General features: G+C 34.9%; 1 protein-coding gene and 1 pseudogene across 2 annotated transcripts in view; one reads left to right on the plus strand and one right to left on the minus strand.

Annotated features, from left to right (window-relative positions):
* Positions 1–9429: 9429 nt before the first annotated feature.
* The window catches only part of Ccar1 (cell division cycle and apoptosis regulator 1), a 53489-nt gene continuing 40941 nt past the window's right edge, over positions 9430–21977 (minus strand). For both annotated transcript variants that reach the window (XM_027931240.2, XM_027931241.2), the window contains exons 18-25: positions 21489–21728; positions 20806–20917; positions 15950–16032; positions 15465–15611; positions 14012–14132; positions 13734–13919; positions 12905–13110; positions 9430–12153 (exon numbers count right to left, since the gene is read on the minus strand). In XM_027931240.2, the coding sequence (XP_027787041.1) occupies positions 12094–12153; positions 12905–13110; positions 13734–13919; positions 14012–14132; positions 15465–15611; positions 15950–16032; positions 20806–20917; positions 21489–21728 (1155 nt within the window). In that variant the 3' untranslated portion in view covers positions 9430–12093. The remainder of the gene's footprint in view (positions 12154–12904; positions 13111–13733; positions 13920–14011; positions 14133–15464; positions 15612–15949; positions 16033–20805; positions 20918–21488; positions 21729–21977) is intronic.
* Positions 16991–18145, plus strand: LOC114089354 (ethylmalonyl-CoA decarboxylase pseudogene; annotated as a pseudogene).

A 21977-nucleotide genomic window follows, 5' to 3' on the forward strand; every position in this document is an offset into this window, starting at 1 on the left:
AGCCTATATACCATATAAAATGTAAGTCTTAATGTAAAGGTCTTAAAATGTAAAAATCTTCACTGAGTTTGATCCTCAGCACCACATAAAATAAACAAACAAAATAAAGGCACTGTGTCCACATCTACACTAAAAATAATAATAATAATTAAAAAAAAAAAACAGCACTTAAGGGGTTCAAGGTGTAGCTCAGGGGTAGAATGCTTGCCTAGCACATGTGAGACACTGGGTTCAATCCCCAGCACCACATAAAAATAAGTAAATGATGGGCTGGGTTGTGGCTCAATGGTAGAGTACTTGCCTAGCATGCACAAGGCACCGGGTTCGATCCTTAGCACCACATAAATGTAAAATAAAGATATTGTATCCACCTAAAACTTAAAAAAAATATTAATAGATGAAATAAAGGTATTGTGTCCATCTACAACTAAAAATATTTTTAAAAAATAGCACTTAAGATGATTATAAAACAGAGGGGTGGCTCTTACCGTGCAACTTAACTTTCAACTCTGCTATTTTAAGAAGTTTAACTTTCAATATGAGAATTAAATCACAGCTGGCCTGAATTAGCATTTCTTTAAAGTGTAGAATGGAGCCAGAGGTTGAATTCACAATGCTTGGTTTTTTTTAATATTTTAGTTGTCAATGAGCCTTTATTTTATTTATTGATATGAGGTGCTGAAAATCGAACCCAGTGCCCCACACATGCTAGGCAAGCGCTCTGCCACTGAGCTACAAACCCAGCCCTACAATTTGTTTTTTATCCAAAATAAAACCCATTTTAATATGCCAGGTCAATCAAGCCTTCCTGTCCACACTGACTTAATGCCATGCATTGTACCTTTATTAAACTCCTATCCCTTTTGCTTATGCTGTGATACCTCACATCTTACTTTTGTCAATTGCCTTTTGAACTAGTTATGTTAACAGAGCTAACCACCACTTTTCTCTAACTGTAAGAGAAATGTACACATGACTTCATAATCTTGGGAAATGGAATCACAAGATTTTTTTTTTTTTTTTTTTTGGTACCAGGGATTGAACCCAGGGGTGCTTAAAACTCAACTACATCCTCAGCCCTTTTATTTTTGGAGACAGGGTCTCACTAAATTACTTAGGACTTTGCTAAATTGATGAGGCTGGCTTTGAACTTGTGATTCTCATGCCTCAGCCTCCCAAGCTGCTGGGATTTCTGGGATGTGCCACTGCACTCAGCAGGAAATAACTTTCTTTAAAATCTTTGTCTGATCCAGGTAAATAATGAATGGCTTCCAGAAAAGAACCAGTTTGTTATTTATTAAAGAATCTTTTATTTTTATTTCTTTTAAAATATTTATTTTTTAGTTGTATTTGGACATAATACCTTTATTTTATTTATTTGTATGTGGTGCTGAGGATCGAACCCAGGGCCTCACATGTGCTAGGTGAACGCTCTACCACTGAGCCACAACCCCAGCCCGAAGAAGCATCTTTGGAAGTAGTCATTTATTTACAACACATTATTAGTAATTTAAAATGAGAATACTACTAAAGCAACAATGAATTAAAGCATTATCTGCAGATTACTGGAGTTTCCAGGCAATCAAAAGCTAAACATGGCCAAACTTAAAACAGAGGAACAATGGGGCTAAAAGCTTGGTTTTTAGGACTCTTTTTTTTTTTTTTTTTTGGTATTGGGGATTGAACTCAGGGGCACTCAACCATTGAGTCACATCCCCAGCCCTATTTTGTATTTTACTTAGAGACAGGGTCTCACTGAGTTGCTTTGTGCCTCGCCTTTGCTGAGGCTGGTTTTGAACTGGAGTTCCTCCTGTCTCAGCTTCCGGAGCCATTGGGATTATAGGTGTGTGCCACCGCACCCAGCAGGACGCTCTCATTTTATTCTAAGTTTAGATTCTAATAGTGGTAATTGGTTGGCTATTCTCTTTAGGATATAGCAGCTCAAAGGTTAAAAATTCATCTCCTAAACACATTTCGATAGCCAGGCGAAAGCTTTCTGAGTTTGCAAAACTGGCAAAAACCCTGGGATAAGTAACAGATGTTTTTGGGAAATGACATTAGTGTAGCCCAAGGCTAGTACACTTTATGCCTTATGGAAGAATGGTTCAAAGTAGGTTTTCCTTTAATTAAATATTTATGTTATAGCCAGAAACAGCAGTGGTCTTTGTGTGGCCAGGTCTATGCATCTATGAGTAAGAAAATGAATGGCCATGAAATAATTTCTTTCATGTTAGGAGCCTTTTTTTCCCCTTGCCTAAAGGAAAATGAAAATTGTTAGAGATAACTAATAATCTGCCTTTAGAAATACAATCTTGAATAGATCTTCTGAATAGGTTCAATTAGGAAGAGGACTTATGGTTTTACTAAGGCCAAATAATGTGAAACATTAACTCCTTTAGCATTTACCTGGGGATCATGAAGACAAAAATTTTGTTATTGTTGTTGCCTTTTCTCACTTTTAGAATGGGGACTAAAACGAGCAATTTCTCACTGAAATTTAGATTACTAACTGCTATATTAATTTTCCAAATTCTAATTAGACCTTGCAAAGGAGAATTTGTCATAGCAAACTTATTCCAAGATAAATTTGTTTTAAGTTTATCTTCAAACTGAAATTTTAGAAAGATCATGAGCCAGGGAATGCAAATTATTCATATATAATCTCTTTCACAAATTTTTTTTTGTGTGCTGGGCACCACAGCATACACTGTAATCCCGAAACTCTAAAACAATGAGGCAGGAGGATGACAAGTACAAAGGCAGTATAGAGAATTAGTGAGACCCTGTTTCAAAAAAAATAAAAAGGGCTGGGGATGTAGCTCAGTAGTAGGGCAACCCTGGTTCAATCCCCAGTACTGTGCTGAGAATCAGATCCAAGACCTTGTGCATGCTAGACAAGCCCCTTTAGTGTCCTTAGATGTAAGAAAGCTTTTTAAAAGTTCTGAACTCCAAGATAAGTATTTTAATGACCTTTTAAAAAATGGCTTTCTATAGATCATATTAGATGTTCCCTGTGCTTTATGAAATTTCCTTTGCCTCAACTACTATAGTAACACTACCATATCAATCTGTTTTAACTGGAACAATATGTGTAACATGTGTAACCAAAGGTAAAATCTGCACTCAACTTTAGGGAAAAGGCCATGAAAATACAAATAAATGCTAACATTCAAAAAAGGAGGGGTGCTGGAAAGAATTGAATTCTGAGGTTAAATCCTTCAAATTTGAGAATTATAACAAACTTCATACAGGTACCCTCATAACCATCTACAAATAATTAAACTGCTGTACTAGCGAAACAAGGGAGAAAAATAAGTGATCATATGCCACTCTTCATTGTTAGGTATAGGCTACTGGTGAACTGGAAAGCCATCTGCTCTCAGGAGATTGTAAAACAATGCCTACGACCAAATATTTAAAAGGCAATTGAAATATCTAAACCTATACTTCAGTAAGTTATCTATGTATTTTTTGGTGCAGGTATTGATCCCAGTCCTCGTGCAAACTAAGCATATGCTCAACTACTGAGCAATGCCCTCAACCCCTGAAATATATGTATTTTTTAAAGTTTAAATATCCTCATAAGGAATAGATGTTTTAAAATATCCACTGAGAAATGAGAAGGGGAACTGAGTATGGTAGTGCAGGCCTGTAAATCTAGCAACTCAGGAGGCTGAGATAGGAGGATCTCAAGTTCAAGGTCAATTTCTGCACCTTAATGAGACCCTGTCTCAAAATTTAAAAAAGAAGTAAAAGAGAAGCTGTCTTGACATACTCATAAACTTTGCATCAATAAAATTTCTTACTTCACAGCAGCTTAGGCTCTCCTATGAAAAACACATTTACTCTTTAAAAGCATTAATTTTGTTTATTGGTCTTGAATTCACTTAAGGAAGACTACTGCTAGAGCAATGTTGAATGCTTGGGAAAGCAACAAGTTTATGGATAACAATTTTTACCTCAGTTGCCAACAGTGATGTTTATCTGCAGACTACTAGAGGTCCTAGACAACCCAAAGCCAAAAATGACAGCCTTAAAACAATAAATTAACAGGGGCTGAGGTTGTGGCTCAGTGGTAGAAGGCTTGCCTAGCATGTGTGAGGCATTGAGTTTGATTCTCAGCACAATAAAAAATAAAGATATTGTGTTCATCTACAACTTTCCCATGTTCTTATAAGAATACATTAGTGTAACTCCACATCATATACAATCATAAAAATGTGAAGTTATATTCCATATATATATATAAATATATATATAAATACATTCTACTGTCATGTATAACTAAAAATAATTTAAAAAAATTTTAAAAAGGGGCTTTAGTTTTAGTTACTATGGATTTGATTTTACTCCATTTGAAATTAGGCTCACTTATATTAACAAAACATATTAAATATATTAAAATAGATTTTTTAAATTAATAACTTTCTATAAAACTACCAAGTCTTTTTTTTTAACTGTTCCAATGGAATATTGGTGTTAACTTTTTTTATTATAACTTTTTTTTGTGTGTGTGTGTGGTGCTGAGGATCAAACTTAAGTTTGTCTCACACATGCTAAGTAAGCACTCTACCCTTGAGCTACAACCCCAGCCCCCCCATCCAAGTTTAAACCTACATTTCAGCCCTGCCTAGCTGAAGTATCAGTTTTCTTCAAGCTGTCTGTTTTAAAGTTCTTTTTTTTTTTTTTTAATCCCCCTGGGTGCTTGAGATTGCACCCAAGGGGTTACACATGCTAGACAAGCACTCTACCACTGAGCTGTATATCCCCAACTTCAAACTGTAGATTTAAGCTCACTAGGTTTCTGAGACAATTTAAACTGTGTCTGACATGTTAGGAATTCATCATACCAATGGATTTATACTTTAAGTGCCTTAAATATAGCGTGAACCCCTATTGCGGTTTCTGGCCTCTGCCAAAGTTATTTGCTGAGTCCAGGTCTGAATCTTCCCTGACAGTCTATGACATCTTTACAATAGGGGCCACATTATAACTTCATGGCTCTGCCCCTAGCTGAACTGTCATTCAGAAAAACTTTCCTTGAAATTTAACATTTGTATGGATTTAGTAACACACTGACTGGAAGACTACCATCTCTTCACCCTTTCTCTTTCCACCTACTAGATGAGACCTCTGGAAAGTGAAGTTGGCCTGAACACACAAATCTGGACTATCCGATACTCCTGGAATGGGGGTGCCAGTGGAAGAGCAATGCAAATAAAATGCTGCTTACATCATCAGTTCTACTGACTATCAATATACTCTAGGTCATTAATTCTCATTCCTTGAAACTCTAATATGCCTCAAGGGATACTTGCACAGTAACCAAATTACAACAACCAAAACATCTGTGAGCAGATAGGTCTCCTTCTTTGGTACATAATAAACGTATTTATGACAATGAGATGGTAGGAGCTGCTTTTTTTTTTGGTACTGGGGATTGAACCCAGGGGCACTTTACCATTAAGCTATATTCCTCAGTTCTTTTTATTTTTTCTTTTCAGACAGAATCTAGGTTGCTGAGGCTGGCCTGCCTTAGCCTCCTGAGTTGCTAGGATTACAGGTATATGCCATGATGCCCAGCTAGTAGTGCCTTAATTTTTGCCTGACAAACTTTGTTTTGACAGGACATTCAGCTGATATGAGGTTTCAAAGAGCATATTAATCTTAAGAAACATCCCTTGCATATTCCTAAAAATTTCTTCCTAAAGGTTAAATGACAAGTGTTTTTTTAATATAAGCCTTGAAAATTCCACTTTGTTTTCAATTACAAAAGCATATGCATAAATCTATCCCCTAAATTTAAATAGACCATTAGACCTTATCTTTCTGTAAATGAAAGTCTTTCTTTACAATTCATATTCCTTTAAGAGACCCTCCCAGATTTCTTACATCTGCCTAATCCCTGCCTTGCCATTTTCTTGATTTCTCCTTTGTCATTTTTGCCTGTAATCGTCTTTCGCATTGCTGACCATCTTGGTTCTTTAATTTTGTCCCCTTTAGTCCAGTAACCTACTGGGGCTGGGGATGTGGCTCAAGTGGTAGCCCGCTCGCCTGGCATGCATGCGGCCCAGGTTCGATCCTCAGCACCACATACAAACAAAGATGTTGTGTCCCCCGAAAACTAAAAAATATTAAAATTCTCTAAAAAAAAAAAAAAAAAAATTTAAAAAGTCCAGTAACCTACTCCCTCTAGTGGTTTTTGTACTGGGGATAGAACCCAGGGGCACTTAACCACTGAGTCACATCCCCAGTCCTTTTTATGTTTATTTAGAGACAGGGTCTCACTAAGTAGCTTAGGGCCTTCCTAACTTGCCGAGGCTGGCTTTGAATGTGTGTACCACCATACCTGGCTCCCTCTAGTGTTCTTCCTCAAACCAGCTAGTAGCACTCACTACTTATATACTCTCCCTACCAAGCATTTACCACTTAACAAACCATTATGTCTGAACATCCTAGACATTCATTCATTCACTCAATAAGTTTTTTTCAGCGCATACTATGGCATATCTAACATGGAAATATTACACCTACCGAAAAAGCCTGATCTCCAAGAAAATTTACTCCTTTCCCAGTTTTTATCACATATTTTAAGTAGAGAAATCTTAGTTTTGAGGTTCTCCAAATTATTAGAAGTACAAATATTTAGACCCTAACCCAGAAATCTTGAATAAAAAAGAGTCTGAGAGGAAAGCCCAACAATTTGTTTTAACAAGTCTTCCAGGTGATTCAGATGCAAACTAGTTTGAGAACCAAGGACTCTAAACAGGCATAATGAATACATTCAGACTCTACTACTAATGGGGCTGAAATAAGGAGCTGATTCAGTGATTTAAGTAGTACCCCATCTTATCTGATGTGATATGCTCTCTATACACACAAGAAAAGCTAAGTATATAGGTTTTTTTTCTTAGTTGTAGATGGACACACAATATCTTTATTAATTTAATTTTTATGTGGTGCTCAGGCCTCGCTCCTGCAAGGCAAGCACACTACCACTGAACTACAGCCCCTGAGGCTAGTTTTTTAAATTAATGAACATCAAAATGTCAATATTATCCCTAAAGTAAATAAGCATAAACCCTATCTTCCACTTTGCCTTGGACAGTCCTGGTTTGTATCTGGTGTCATGTAGGTATTTTTGGCAACCCCCCTTTTCTTTCAAAAGGTTCCCAGTTTAAGCCAAGTTTATGCTGGGCATAGTGGTACATGCCTGTAATCTCAGTGACTGAGAAGGCTAAGGCAAGAGAATCTTAAATTAGAGGCGGCCTCAGTAATTTACCAAGACCTTGTCTCAAAATAAAAACAGTTGGGGATGTAAATTATCTCTGGGCTCAACCTCCAGTATAGGAGGTGGGGGAAAGAAGCATGCTGGGCCAGAAAGACCACATGGAAGGGAACTTATAGTTCCTACTATCATATTTTTGACAGATTCTAACCAGTATTTAGAGTTCTAACTAGCTAAGGGGATTCAGCTCCAAGAAGTTTCTCAGGAATCACTCATCACCAGAGAACTTACCAAGGTTGGCCTGGAACTGAAGATAAAATTTCGTTCTTGCTGGAATTAGTACATATTCAGGTATCTAAAGAAAATATCTTTGAAATTTGCTATGTACAAGTAGCATGATGTTTTCATCATGCTTTAATGGCTAGTGAACATTATTCAGGGGTAGATTTCCTAATACAATTATTACACATTTTATTCACATTCTACTATGCTAACTCCATCTGTTTAACAATATAAATACCTTTAGCAGAAAATCATCCACTTCCAGAACATTGTTTCACTTTCTACATAAATATTACTTTCTTACCAGAAAGAAGCAACCAACTCTGTAGTGAGGTATAACACAATTATACTGTCACTGTGACAGAAATAATTCCTATTCATCCCTTTGCTCTCTGCTAGAGCTCTGTGGCCTAGGGGACTAAGACACTTGAGACTTCCCCCTGAACTGAAATACAGGAAAGTTGCCGAGGGTTGAGATTTTAAAGAGTGACAATGGGGCTGGGGATGTGGTTCAAGCGGTAGCGCGCTTGCCTGGCGTGCGTGCGGCCCGGGTTCGATCCTCAGCACCACATACAAAGATGTTGTGTCCCCTGAAAACTAAAAAATAAATATTAAAAATTCCCTCTCTCACTCTCTCTTTAAAATATATAAATAAATAAATAAAGAGTGACAATGCCTGGGGACTCAGGTCCAAGTTCACTTGTCCTCACTGAGGCTGAATGTAAACATTAAGATTTACTAAAAATATAATACGGATCTTTGTCTTCCCTCCTTACTACACTTCTGGTAAAAGTCCCCAAAGTCTGGCACTTAAACAAAGATATGATCCTATATTCTGATCACTCTTGAGTTTTAAGAAAAAATGGCCCAAAGTCACACAATTGCTGATATGTTCTTTGAAATTCAAGCATACGTGACAGGGATGAGGTGTAGTTATATGGTGACATGTGGTATTATTAGGAGATATCAGGGTGCACAGAGAGGATAACAACTAATCTGTACAATTTGGTCTGGCTCATCCATTTCAGGGTCTTTACATATTTTTTAAATTTTCACTTAGAAAATGTTTTCTAAAGTATTACAATTAATTAAAAGTAAGTTGTAAAGAGCCTTGGGTTAGTTGCTTGTTTGTTTTTAACACAGGGTCTTACTACGTTGCTCAGTAGCTAGTCTACAGGTTGGTACTACGACATGGAGCTGGGGTTAGTTAGTTCTGTTTTTTTTTTTTTTTTTTGGGTACCCAGGACTGAACCCAGAATCGCTTAACCACTGAGCCACATCCCTAGCCTATATTTCATTTTTTATTTTGAGACAAGTTCTTGCTAAGTTGCTTAGGACCTTGCTTTGAAGGCTAGCTTTGAACTTACAATCCTCCTGCCTCAGCTTCCTGAGCTGCTGGAATTATAGGTGTATACCATGGCACATAAAGTTCTGTTTATTTTTGACACAACTTTTGGAATTCAATTTTGGAACACAATTTTAACTGTTGAGGTCAATTATGTAAAAAACAAACTATAAACCCAAAAAACTGCTGGTGCATACCTGTAATCCTGGTGACTCAGGAGGCTAAGACAGAAGGAGTGCGAGTTTGAGATTAGTTATCAGCAACTTAGTCTCAAAATAAAAACTAAAAAAGGTCTAGCTAGGGATGTGGCCCAGATATTACGTACACTTGGATTCAATCACTAGTGTCAAAAAAGAAAGGAAAAAACCTATAAAAATTGGAGTCATCCAAAATCAGATGTTTTATTAGATTATTACCAAAACCACCTGATATTTTCAATTCCAATAAGCGATTTAAGTATCATTTAACTGAGTCTACACTAAGTTCTTTTCCCTTATCCATTTCTCCAAATTTTTTATAGAATGTATTCCAAATATTCTGAAAGATACATATCCCATAACATTAACTCTTTGGGTTATTTTCAATTTTTATTTAATGGCTTCACTGAATATTTTCAAAACATCATGGCCTACACTTTGCTTATCCAAACAGTCTGGCACCAAATCATGAAATTAAATTTTAATTTAACAACAAAAGAGATGTCGGAATTATTTCTACCAAGTAATTTACTGTTCCTTGTGACAGTTCTTCATCAATTTCATTGAGAAAGAGAAGCACAAATTACCTCTTCTGCTAGGACTACCCCTTTGTTACTCCAGGGGATGACACTCATTTACAAGAAACTTAATTGGCAGTCTGGTCAAATTTTAGTGAGATCCTGTCTCAAAAGAAAAATACAAATGCGCTAGGGATGTAGCTCAGTGGTAGGGCACTCCTGGATTAAATCCCTAGTGTCTTAAAAAATTACATTTAAAAAAAGAAATTATATCTGTAAGTAAAAATAAAATTGGAAGGTTTAGATTCTTCCTCCATCATATCCACTTTATGCTTATTTAAAATTTATTGTACAAAAATAAAAGCTGTTAGTTGGCCTTTGTATGATGTCTCTTATTAGAGATTTAAATGAGGGCGTCATGTAAGCTAGCCAAGTGACCTACCACTAAGCCATGTCCCAGCCCTGATCTTTCATTTAAAAATATACTTTTGCAGGAAATCTATCATTACTATCTTTTAGTTAAAAGTTTCCTATCAGCTGCAGTGGCATATGGCAATCTCAGCCGATTGGTAAACCACATTTTTCTTATTGCAGTACTAGGGGTTGAACCCAGAGTTTCTCACAGGGTAGGCAAGCTACAATATCAACTCATAATCCTAGCAATTTGGGAGGGAGAGGCATGAGGACTATAAGTTCAAGGCTAGCCTGGGAAACGTATTAAGACCCTGTCTCAAAATAAAATAGAGCTGGGGATATAACTCTGAGGTAAAGTGCTTGCTTTAAAAAACTCCATATAATTTATTGGGCATGGAGGCACACACCTGTAATTCCAGCTACTTGGGAGGCTGAGGCAGGAGGATTCCATGTTTTGAGGCTAGTCTGGGCAAACCTAGCAAGATCCTGTCTCAAGAAGAAAATAAAATCCGACCCTGGTTTAAATCCCTATAGTACCAAAAAACAAACTAAAAAACCTATACAGTTTCATCTCATCTCAACGATGAAGAAACATTTACATATTAATGATATAATTATGGCTCAAGAAGTAAAGTGACTTTGGAGAGGTTCAACTAGACCTGAAGAGAAGAAATATCAATTTAAGACAAAAAGTGGTTTGAAGAATTTGAAGAGTTTTAATCCATACCTCAGTAAGAGCCATATGGATTCCATTTGACTTAAGTCACATATTAAGTCTCATATTCACCTATTTAGAATATCTGGCCATTATTCTATCAAAATGAAAGAGTAAAACAAAATGAAATAAACTCTAATATAACATATATTTTTATGAGAGCAAAACATTCCACTTCGAGTTTTGTAAGTATAAAAAAAATAATCATCTACAGATTCAGCTAAGTTTTCCCTAAGTATAATTTTATAAAGACAAAATGTTGTTTAACCTTATATTCCTTAAGTGCAGGATTTTTCAAATTGGGCACTACTGGCATTTTGGACTGAATAATTCCTCATTGTGGGGGACTGTCCTATACAGCATTCTTAGTCTCTAACAAATAGATGCTAGTAGCCCCCCACCCAATTGCTTAAAAAGATCTCCAGACATTGCCAAATGCCCTCTGAAGGATAAATTCACATCCTGTTGAAAACCACTGTTGCAGAGTACATCACATTTCCTTCTTTTTTTCACTCAACAGTTACATGAACTCTTAAACACCTCTGAAACTCTTAAGTACATACACAGACTAAGAAAAAAAAATTATTTTTAATTAAAAATTTAACTTAAGGCATCATACTGACATCTATTGGTTTGGTACTAAACTGTACATTTGACATACACTGAATTTTTTAAAAAGAAACCCTCATAATTAAAAGTAATAGAAGTGCTACTCTGGGAAAGTAGAACAATTAATTGAAAGCAGTTAACAGTTAACATTAACATCAGGTCTATGAATTTTACGTAAAGCCTAACAAACAAAATACCAACACCAGTTGTCTACTGCTTTCTTAGTTCTTAATGAACTCTTTTGGGTGAACTGAATTTTTAACAATGTTTTTAGATATTGATAACTAGAGGGGATTTTTGGTGAAGAGTAAAAATATTTCTGGTCCAAAAAGTAAGCAGCTTGCTATTTTATGATTTATAGTGAAGTTTTAAAAGATGGACTACAAAATTAAAAGGTAAATAATGATAATTCTATAAATAAAATAAAAAACTTTTATGCATAAAAAACAAAAAAAAATTTTAGGCATTTTAATAAAAGACATTTGGTAATTAAATACTACTGTCAAGTAAATTGATGAACTTTATTGGGGTTAAAACTATAACAAAGTTCATCCTAAAACATTTTGCAATGCAAAATTATTTCACTCAAGGAGTGTTTAATAATTTGAATGCTAGAAATTACAAGCAATTTTCAAAAGCAGACTCAACATTCATAAAACTTTATACATCATTTGAACTAACAGAATTTATACTACTAAAACATGCATCACCTTCAAACATTCTTGTATCATGATTTTTATATATTACATTATTTAACAGCATTTTTCATCACAACACAAATTTTATCATACATTTGCACCATTCTCCTTAGATTTCTGATCTTTGTCTTCATTCTTTACATTATCCTGTAAAATAATAGATAAGGAAAAGGTATATTTTATTAGATTTTCTTACATGTTACTTGAAGGTATTTTATAATGTAATTCAATTATAAAATTTTTATAGCGATTAATATCTGATGCCAAAGAATTTTCTTAAATTCTGCCTCACAATAAATGGTTTAAAAGAACCAAATGATTTAATATCTTACTTCAAAAATACTCTTTGGTTTAGAAAGAAATACAAATAAATTTTGTGGTGCTAGGGACTAATCACAGGGCCTCACATAATGCTAGGCATACACTCTATCACTGAGCCACATCTCCAGTTCAACATTTGCTTCAGACAATCTGTACACACAGGTGTGAACATATTTTATATACAAAGATATGAAAAATTGTGCTCTATATGTGTAATAAGAATTGTAAATGCATTCTGCTGTCGTGTATTTAAAAAAAAATAAAACAATGCTTAACTAATAGGGATACTGTGATGATTAAATACAATAACATCTGAAATCTGTGTGAATAAAAAAATAAATTTGAGGTCAACCTCAAAAAAAATCTGTACACATAAACCATACTGACATTCATCATTAAATTTTAGAAAAATATAATCTTTGGGGAATTACTTTTGACTAGTTTCAAGAAGATGGAAAAGCTTCTAGGAAAAGCTTTTACAAAGAGCAAAATAGCATTAAAGTACATTAAAAATGCTATGAATAGTTTTTAAAATTTAAATAAACTCTGAAAATGTTGAAAGTATAAAATTTCAAACCTTTCTGAGAACAGTGTGGATTTCATCCATTACTGTAGACAAGTTTCTGATTGTCTTATTCAGTTGGTTTTCAAATTGCAAATTCATGTTTTCTGAAACCTTTAAGTTTTCCTGTAATTGACTAAGGTCCTTTTTAACTTCTTTGAGTTCACCAGAGAGGCTTTTGTTGGAATTCTCCAAATTTAATATGGTTTTTTCATCTTCATCTATTAAAAAAAAAAAGTCCAAAACAAACCACTTGAACCCCTATAATTTCCAGTATAGCTTGAGGTTAAAAATACTTAAGCTATGAAAATAAAAAGCAGATGCAATTCTTTAAAATGCCCATAAATACCAATTTCATTAGTTACCTAAAGCACAATGCAATACTGTTTTTATTGAAATCAAGTTTTAGTTACTAGTATTTCTAAACCCAGTTTCAATTTTTAGATGACTGCAACAAACTAGCAAAAATAGGAACCAGTAAAAAGTAAGTGGAACTAGCAGAGGTCTGAAAGGATAGAACAGAATATCAAGTGAACCTGAGAATGAACAACTAATATCCACCAAGATACCTCCCCAGCCCTTTTTACTTTTGAGACAGGGTCTTGTTAAGCTGCCTTCAAATTTGTGATCCTCCTACAGTGGCCTCTCTAGTTATAGGCATGCCCCACTACACCCCATTGAACAAGAAAAATTCTTATAAAACTAAGTGATTTTATTGTCTCCAATAGAAACAGATGAAAGTAGAGTTACACACTGTCCAAAGCAAAATGTGAGGTATGTGTGTGCGTGCACACACACACAAACAGAGCTTTAAAAGTACTAACATATTCATATTGTCCCTCACCTGTTTTTTCTTCTAGTAACTGCAGCTTCTGTTCTACTTCAGCCCTTACTTTTTCACTCTTTTCCAATTTTTGCAAAAGGCTTCCTACATCAACCATTGCACCATTGTACACAATGAGTCCTACATTTTCTTCCACATCCTTTGATTCCTGCTTTACTGTTGGTGTTGGCAGTAACAACCTATTTCCTAAAATAAAAGACAATGCACTTTAGTAAGATTTTTTTTCTTTTTTAACTAATGAATATTTATAAAAAAGCAAGATTTCAATATACTCAAACCTAACATATCTTCCTGCAATGATTCAGACTCTTCATGGTTTTCTTCATCTTTTGAAGTGTCTGTTAATTTCCGATAAAAGCAAGATTCACGGAGAACTACTTTATTAAGAAGCTTCTTTACCTATAATATAAGCAAGTAAACACATTAAAAAGATGAAAATGTGTTTTGATTTTCCTTGAACAACTGTGTTCTAATTTTTAGAAATGAAGAACATCTGTAGAAACTGCTTTCTCAGGTATCCATTCCTACTCAATCACATCCAAGTTATATTTGAAAAATAAATTTAATTGTTAAAAATTGTAACACTACACCAGTTAGAGGGGGAAAAAAATTGGCAAGAGGTGAAACCTAAAAATTCCTGGCCTGAAAATGTAAGTTTTTGTTTTATGGAGCTATTAGATATATACTGTGACACAGGACACTTTTGTAGATATTTTATCACTTGCTAAAATCTCCAAATTTACTTCAAAATTTTGTGAACCCTAGTTAATTTTTCCTCCCAAAGTCAAATACATAAATATAAATATGTTTTAAATTGAACAAAAAATTTTAAAAATATTCTTTTAAAAAAACGTAGTATTTCAAAAAAAAAAAAATTGTAACACTATTAGAAACACTAACATATATATTAAAATAAATGTAACAAGGGGTGTCTATTACAGCATAAGTTTATAATTCCAAAATATGAAAACCATAAGCAATAAGGGAGTAGTTAAATAAATGATACATCTATATAATGGAATACTATGCAGCTATGAGAATGAGATCTCAATTTTCATGGTACAAATGTCCAGGATATATTAGAAAATTTTAAAAGAGTTCCATCAATATGTATAACATAATTTCATATTATGTTTATAAAAATGAAACTTAGTTGATTACAAAAAAATCTAGAAGGTTATGTGCTGGACCTGAGGAGTAGAAGAGCAAAGAGGGGCTTTTAACCTTTTTACTTTATAAATTTCAGTATTGCTTGACTCTTACAATTTATATCTATTGTTTCTTTTAAATGAAAAAGTCAATAGAGATGTAAAAAAAATGAGCACCTACCTCCATAGGTGAATACATTAACTTATTCTATTTATATTTTCTTTGAAAAGTAACTTCTTAGCCAAACGTGGTGATACACACCTGTAATCCCATTCACTGAAGAGGCTGAGGCCATTCAGTGCCAGCCTCAGCAACTTAGTGAGGCCTTAAACAACTTAGTGAGACCCTATCTCAATATAAAAATAAAAAGGGCTGGAGGCTGGGGGTGTGACTTACTGGTTAAGCACCCCTGGGTTCAATCCCTGGTACCAAAAAAAAGTAACTTCTTGAAAAGTTACAGGAGAGGCAGTTTCAGTGCTAAAGCACTTGCATTAGCAAGTCCTGGGTTCTATCCCCAGCACAGGGAGAAAAAAAAAATGGTAATAAAAACGGTTTTTATTTTAAATTCACAGAATAGATTACCTGAGCCCGAGAAAGATGTAATCCAAGAGTATAGAGTATCTCTTCCAAATCCTTTTCAAGAAGGTAACCACAATGGCTTTGATCAAAATAAACAAAGGCCATTAATAGATCCCTGTTAATTGTGATCATCTGAGTTTTTTCTTTTTCCTAAAAAAATACAGAAATAAAAGATAATATATACTTTTTTTCCAACTGAAAAATAAGAAATTACGTCAGTATAATAGCAACAATCTTAAAAGATCATTATTTCATCCTAATAAAATAAGTTCATTTGTTATATGAATATGAGAGAAAGAAAATCAAACAAAATGGTTATATGACAGTCCCAAATACCAAAAACCCATCAACTGCATTTTGCTAAGTGGTTGTATGTAGGCATATGAAGACTAATAAACTTCATGACTGTGATATATTTTAAAATCAAATTTAATTATGTAAAATATACAAATCATCACATTATAAAGAATACAATATTCAATAAATACCTTATCTTTAGAAGGCCTTTCCTTGCAGTATCTGTTGATCTCTCTTTTGTCATCCCGTTTGTTCATTTCTTCCTCATCCCGATCTATAAAAATAAATGTAAGAGCAGCAAAAACTCATTAACAGAGATATTTTTAACTACTGTAGAAACAAACTATTTCTCCATGGGTTGGGGATATAGCTCAGTTGGTAAAGTGCTTGCCTTGCATGTACAAGGCCCTGGGTTCAATCCCCAGCACCACAGAAAACAAACAAACAAACAAACAAAACACTATTCCTCCACTACAGAACAAATTTTCAAATTAATCAAATAAATATATAAATAAAAATAGTGTAGATGTGAAAAAAAAAATTACAAAAAATAAGAGGAAGAATATAGCGGGTGATCAGGCACAATGGTACATGAATGTAATCTCACTTGGAAAACTGAGACAAGAGGATTATAAAGTTGAGGGTAGCATAGATGATTTAGTGAGACCCTTTCTCCAAACAAGAAAAAGGGCTGAGGATGTAGTTTACTTGTAGAGACCCCTGAATTCAATCCCCACTACTGGGGATGGGAGAAAAACTAGAGGGACAAATTGATTTCATTATTTCTTTTTGCAATGCTGAGGGCCTTGCATACGACAGGCAAGCATTCTTGTCACTATCAGCACCAAACTGACTTTATTAAATCAATTAAATGGCCTTAATTTTACAAATATCTGAAGGACATATTTCAAAAGATAAAATTAACTCTATAGATAAAATTGAAAAACATAACACAAACTTGAGCAAACAAGGTGAAGTATATTTTCTAGAACCCAAAAGGAAAAACTACATGAGAAACTGAGATGTTTTTAATTAAGATGATCGAGGAAAGCAGAAAGGGAAGTCACCCCAGAGACCTCCAGGGCTCTATTTAAGAGCTGGTCATAACTTTTAAAAGCGTCATAAGGAAGAGAATCCCAGAAGGTGGTTGTGGAATGGATGTTAGCACCTTTCCCAGTGAACCTCACACAGAGAGCCTCCAGGCTTCCCAGCTAGATGGCAGCTGAAGCCCAATGTACCCTCCTGGGAATGGGAAAGCAGTGGTTTATACAGAGGTACAGGAGGGTGCTGAAAAACTTTTCAGGGAAGGTGGAGAAATACCACATTTAACATTTTTTTAAAGTATAAAAAGGCCTAACTTCAAAGCACTTATTTGATTTCTGAAAACCTTTAAAGCCTTGTTCCAACTTAAAAATAATAAGTCTTTTGAAGCCATCATCTCTGTAAGGACAAAACTACTACACTGAGGGGCAGTATCACTTTATTACATCTCATGGCTTCCATGAAGAAGTGATGCTTTAGTGGTTTCCTGGTAGATATGTTGGATCTGCAAAAGGAAGAAAATGGACTTGGCATTGTTACTCTGAACAATACCACTGAAATTAATGCCTTTTGAGATTTATGATGCTACAATATTTGCAAGTGAGTTGGAAAACTGGATGGAAGGGAAAAGCCTCATTATCTGTGGGACAAAAAATACCTTCTCTGTTTGTATGTGGTGCTGAGGATCGAACCTGGGCCGCACACATGCCAGGTGAGCACGCTACCCCTTGAGCCACATCCCCAAAAAATACCTTCTCTTCAGGATCCAATCTGAGTGCTGTAAAAGCACTAGGAACTCCAGAGGATGGAGTGGCGTTATCTATGTTTACACAAAACAACGAGAATTATGAGACTTCCTTTAATAAGTGTTGCACTGTTGAAGGCTGGACATTGGTTGCAGCAGAATTTACTACAGCATTCAATTTCAAGTTAATGACTCCAGAGAATGAGATCAAATTTGTCCACAAGGAGATGGGGTGGGGTCAGTTTGAAATCATGAACTGGACAAAATCTTCAGCAGTAGATAGACTCTCAAAGCGTTAAGTGGGACCCTCAAATTGGATTTACAAAAAGTTTTAAACATAGGAACGGTGAAAGGGTATTGCAGGCTTCAGATGAAACTAAATCTCCAAAAGTGCAAGAGTGGACAATGCAATTCGTCAATCATCCACCAGAGGACAACAGAGCTTTGAAAAAAAAAAATCTGCTCAGGCAGACAGCTGTGTTTAGAGGAGGCATTACAGAATCCAAGAGATCTTTTAGGACCAGTATGGGGTGGACCTACAAATTTAGAGGCTATTGTAAGGGGGAAAAATTTAACAATTAAGAAAAAAAAATATGATTAACTCTTAATTAAATCTAATTTTTCTGAAACTAATATGTATTTTATAAAAATTGGTATGATAAAAATTGGACTTGTAGCCAGGCGTAATGGCACACACCTGTAATCCCAGTGGCATGGGACGCTGAGACAGGAGAATCGCAAGTTCAAAGCCAGCCTCAGCAACTGTGAAGCAATAAGCAACTCACTGAGACCCTGTTTCTAAATAAAATAGAAAATAAGGCTGGGGATGTGGCTCAGTGGTTGAGTGGCCCCCTGAGTTCAATCCCCAGTACCTTAAAAAAACAAAACAACAACAAAAAAAAACACTGGACTTGGAGCTGAACGAAGTAGCACACACCTATATCCCAGTGCTCGGGAGGCTGAGACAGGAAGATGGTTAGTTCAAAACCAGTCTCAGCAAAAGCAACGTGCTAAGCAACCCTGTCTCTAAATAAAATATAAAATAGGGCTGGGGATGTGGCTTAGTGGTCCAGTGCCCTTGAGTTCAATCCCTAGTAACCCCTGCCTCCCCAAAATAAACAAACAAACAACAACAACAAAAAACAATATGGGGGCTGGGGATGTGGCTCAAGCAGTAGCGCACTCGCTTGGCATGCGTGCGGGCCCAGGTTCGATCCTCAGCATCACATACAAACAAAGATGTTGTGTCCGCCGAAATCTAAAGAATAAATACTAAAAAAATTCTCTCTCTCTCCCTCTCTCTCTCTCTCTTTAAAAAAAAAAAACAATATGGGGAGGAAATATGGCTGTAATAGGGCTAAGTTTGCACTGTGCCATGTAACAACAGAAGAGATATGAAGCAAAATTGGTGTATGTGTATCATGTCATTGCTATTATTAGGGCAAAGAAAAAACAGGTATTAAGTGTTATTAAGGCATTATTGCATAATAAAGGTATGATTGTGGGATTAAGTATGTCCTTTCTTTCCTAAGCTTTTTTTTTTCTTGGTACTGGGAACTGAACCCAGGAGCACATTACAATGGAGCTACATCTCCTTTATGTTTTTTATTTTGCGAAAAGGTTTCATTAAGTTTTAGGGACTAACTTGCTAATGCTGGCCTCAAACTTGTGATCCTCCTTCCACAGCCTCCCAAGTAAGTTGAAGAATTCATACTTTCAAATGGATCAGAAAAAAGACAAAACAAATAAGTCAAATATTAATGAATACTAAATCCTAATTGGAAGACATATGGGTGTTCACTGTACAATTCTCTCAACATTTATTTTTTTGGTGCTGGGGATTGAACCCAGAGCCTTGTGCATGTGAGGCAAGCACTCTACCAACTGAACTATATTCCCAGCCCCCTCAACATTTTATGTGAATATTTTCATCAATAAGAAAAATGAAATGACATGAGAAGAAAATGTGATGATCCAGTCAGGGTGGCACATGCCCACAATCCCAGCAACTGGGGAGGTGGAGATAGGAGGATATCAAGTTCACAGTGAGCCCTGGCAACTCAGTAAGGTCCTCAGGAACTTTGAGACTTTGTCTCATAATAAAAAATACATATATATAATAAAGGACTGAGGATGTAGCCCAGTGGTAAAGCGCCCCTGGGTTAAATCCCCACTACCAAAAAACCCAAAAGCTGCAAACCAAAATAACCTTTAATAATAAGAAGTATCATCCATAGATACAGTTAAAAAAAAAAAAAAGTTTTTAGTTTTCTGATATGAGAAAAAGACAAAATTCTCAAGTCACATCAACATAAAGAGATATGGGTAAGGCATTACACAGAGATACTTTATGGCCAACATCTATTACTGATCAGAATGTTTACTAGAAAGTATTTAGAGTGTCAGCCAGACATGGTGGCACATGCCTGTAATCCCGGCAACTTGAAAAGCTGAGGCAGGAGTATTGAAAACCCAGCCTCAGCGACTTAGAAAGACCCTAAGCAACTCCGCAAGACCCTTTCTTTAAAAAATATTAAAAAAGAACTGATGTGGTTTGGTAGTTAAGCACCCCTGAGTTCAATCCCTGGTACAAAAAAAAGTATTTAGAATGTCAACCCTACATTTTTTTTTTTTAATATATTTCTTAGATGTTGATGAGTCTTTATTTTATTGATTTTTTTTTTGTGGTGCTAAGACTCGATCCCAGTGCCTGACATATGCTAAGCAAGTGCTCTACCACAACGTTAGCCCGCCCCTTCATGGTTTTTAAGACATAGGTTAATAGGTACCATGGGTAATTATTATTAATAGTATTTAAACCATAAATATATACTCATTGCATGATGATAGTATTCACTTAAAAAATAAAAATAAACCATTAAAATTATTTTTCGAAGAATATATTCTGGCTGGGCATATGTGTACACCTGTAATCCCAGCTACTTGGGAGGCTGAGGCAGGAGGATTTCAAGTTCAAGTCCAGTCTGTGAAAATTAGCAAGACCCTTTCAGTTCAATGGTTAGAGCACTTGTGGAGCTTTTGTAGACCTTGGGTTCAATTACCAGTAGTATAAAAAATAAAAAACCAAAATATAGCCTTCTCACCTAAAAATTAGTAAACAACAATTACTTAATATATTTTCATTAGAGAATATTTTAACTTTCTAATAAAAAATATTAAAATCATAGATTTCACTGATACAAAGTCAGCAAACAAATGTTTTTTCAAACATAATCAGTAATAAGAAAATTTGAATCATACCATCTTCTTCATCCTCAGCTTCTTCTGCTTCCATTGGGTCATATTCATCTTGATTATTATCTTCTTCAGTTTCATCATCATCTTTAGAATCATCTTTCCTTTTATCTTCTTTCTGTAATTTAAAATTTAATAAGAAAACATTAAGTCCATTACATTTATTTATTTAAAGGACTGGGGATGTAGCTGAGAAGTAGGGCATTTGCCTAGCATGTGTGCAACGCGCTGGGTTTTAATCCCAGCATCACCAAAAAAAGGTATTTACTTAAAATAGTTTCAAACTATAAATTTCTTAAAAAGGTAATGCTTTTTTATTTTAGTTGTATAATGGACATCATATCTCTATTTAATTAATTATTTTTATGTGGTGCCTCACACATGCCAGGCAAGCATTCTACTACTGAGCCATAACCACAGCATCCATAAAGTAATACATTTAAGAGTAACAATAGCTGGGAGTGGTGGCTCATGCCTATAGTCCCAGCAACTCAGGAGGCTGAGGAAGGAGAATCTCAAATTGGAGACCAATTTAGCAACTTATTGAGGCCCTCAGCAGTTTGGGGAATTGGCTTAATTAAAAGACAAATTTTCTAAAGTATAAGTTTGGCTTCATATTTTAATATTCTGATGGAAATAACATCATTTGTTACAATCTAAAAGAAGAAATTATGGAAATAATTACAGACCTTCCTTTCATCTCTATCTTCTTTTTTATCTTTATCATCTCCTGATTTTCTCCGTTTGGGTTTTGGCTCATCATTTTCGTCATCTCTTTCTTCTTTTTTATCTTTTCTCTCATCTTTTTTGCTTTTCTTATCCTTTTCTTTTTTGTCCTCTTTCTCAGGAAGAGAGAGTAATGATTTGTATATTCTGACACCAAAATCTCTCTGAAGCATTTCATTGAAAAGTTCTGCAAACAATGAAACCTATAAAAAGATATGAAAATTAACACAAATGCAACAGAAATATTAAATCTAGCATTTAGTAATTTTAATAAATATTTGCTGAATCTATTAAGTACATTTAGAATATAGTTATAATAATTGATGTCAAAGACTCAAAATGCTGAAACAGTGTTTCAAAGATATAAAATATTAGGTTAGTATAGTTTTAGTCAAATACTATAATAAGTAATCTACTATAGAAAATCTGAAAAGAAAAAAAGAATTCTATAC

This window comes from Marmota flaviventris, chromosome 4, assembly GCF_047511675.1.
Source record: "Marmota flaviventris isolate mMarFla1 chromosome 4, mMarFla1.hap1, whole genome shotgun sequence".
NCBI lineage: Eukaryota > Metazoa > Chordata > Mammalia > Rodentia > Sciuridae > Marmota > Marmota flaviventris.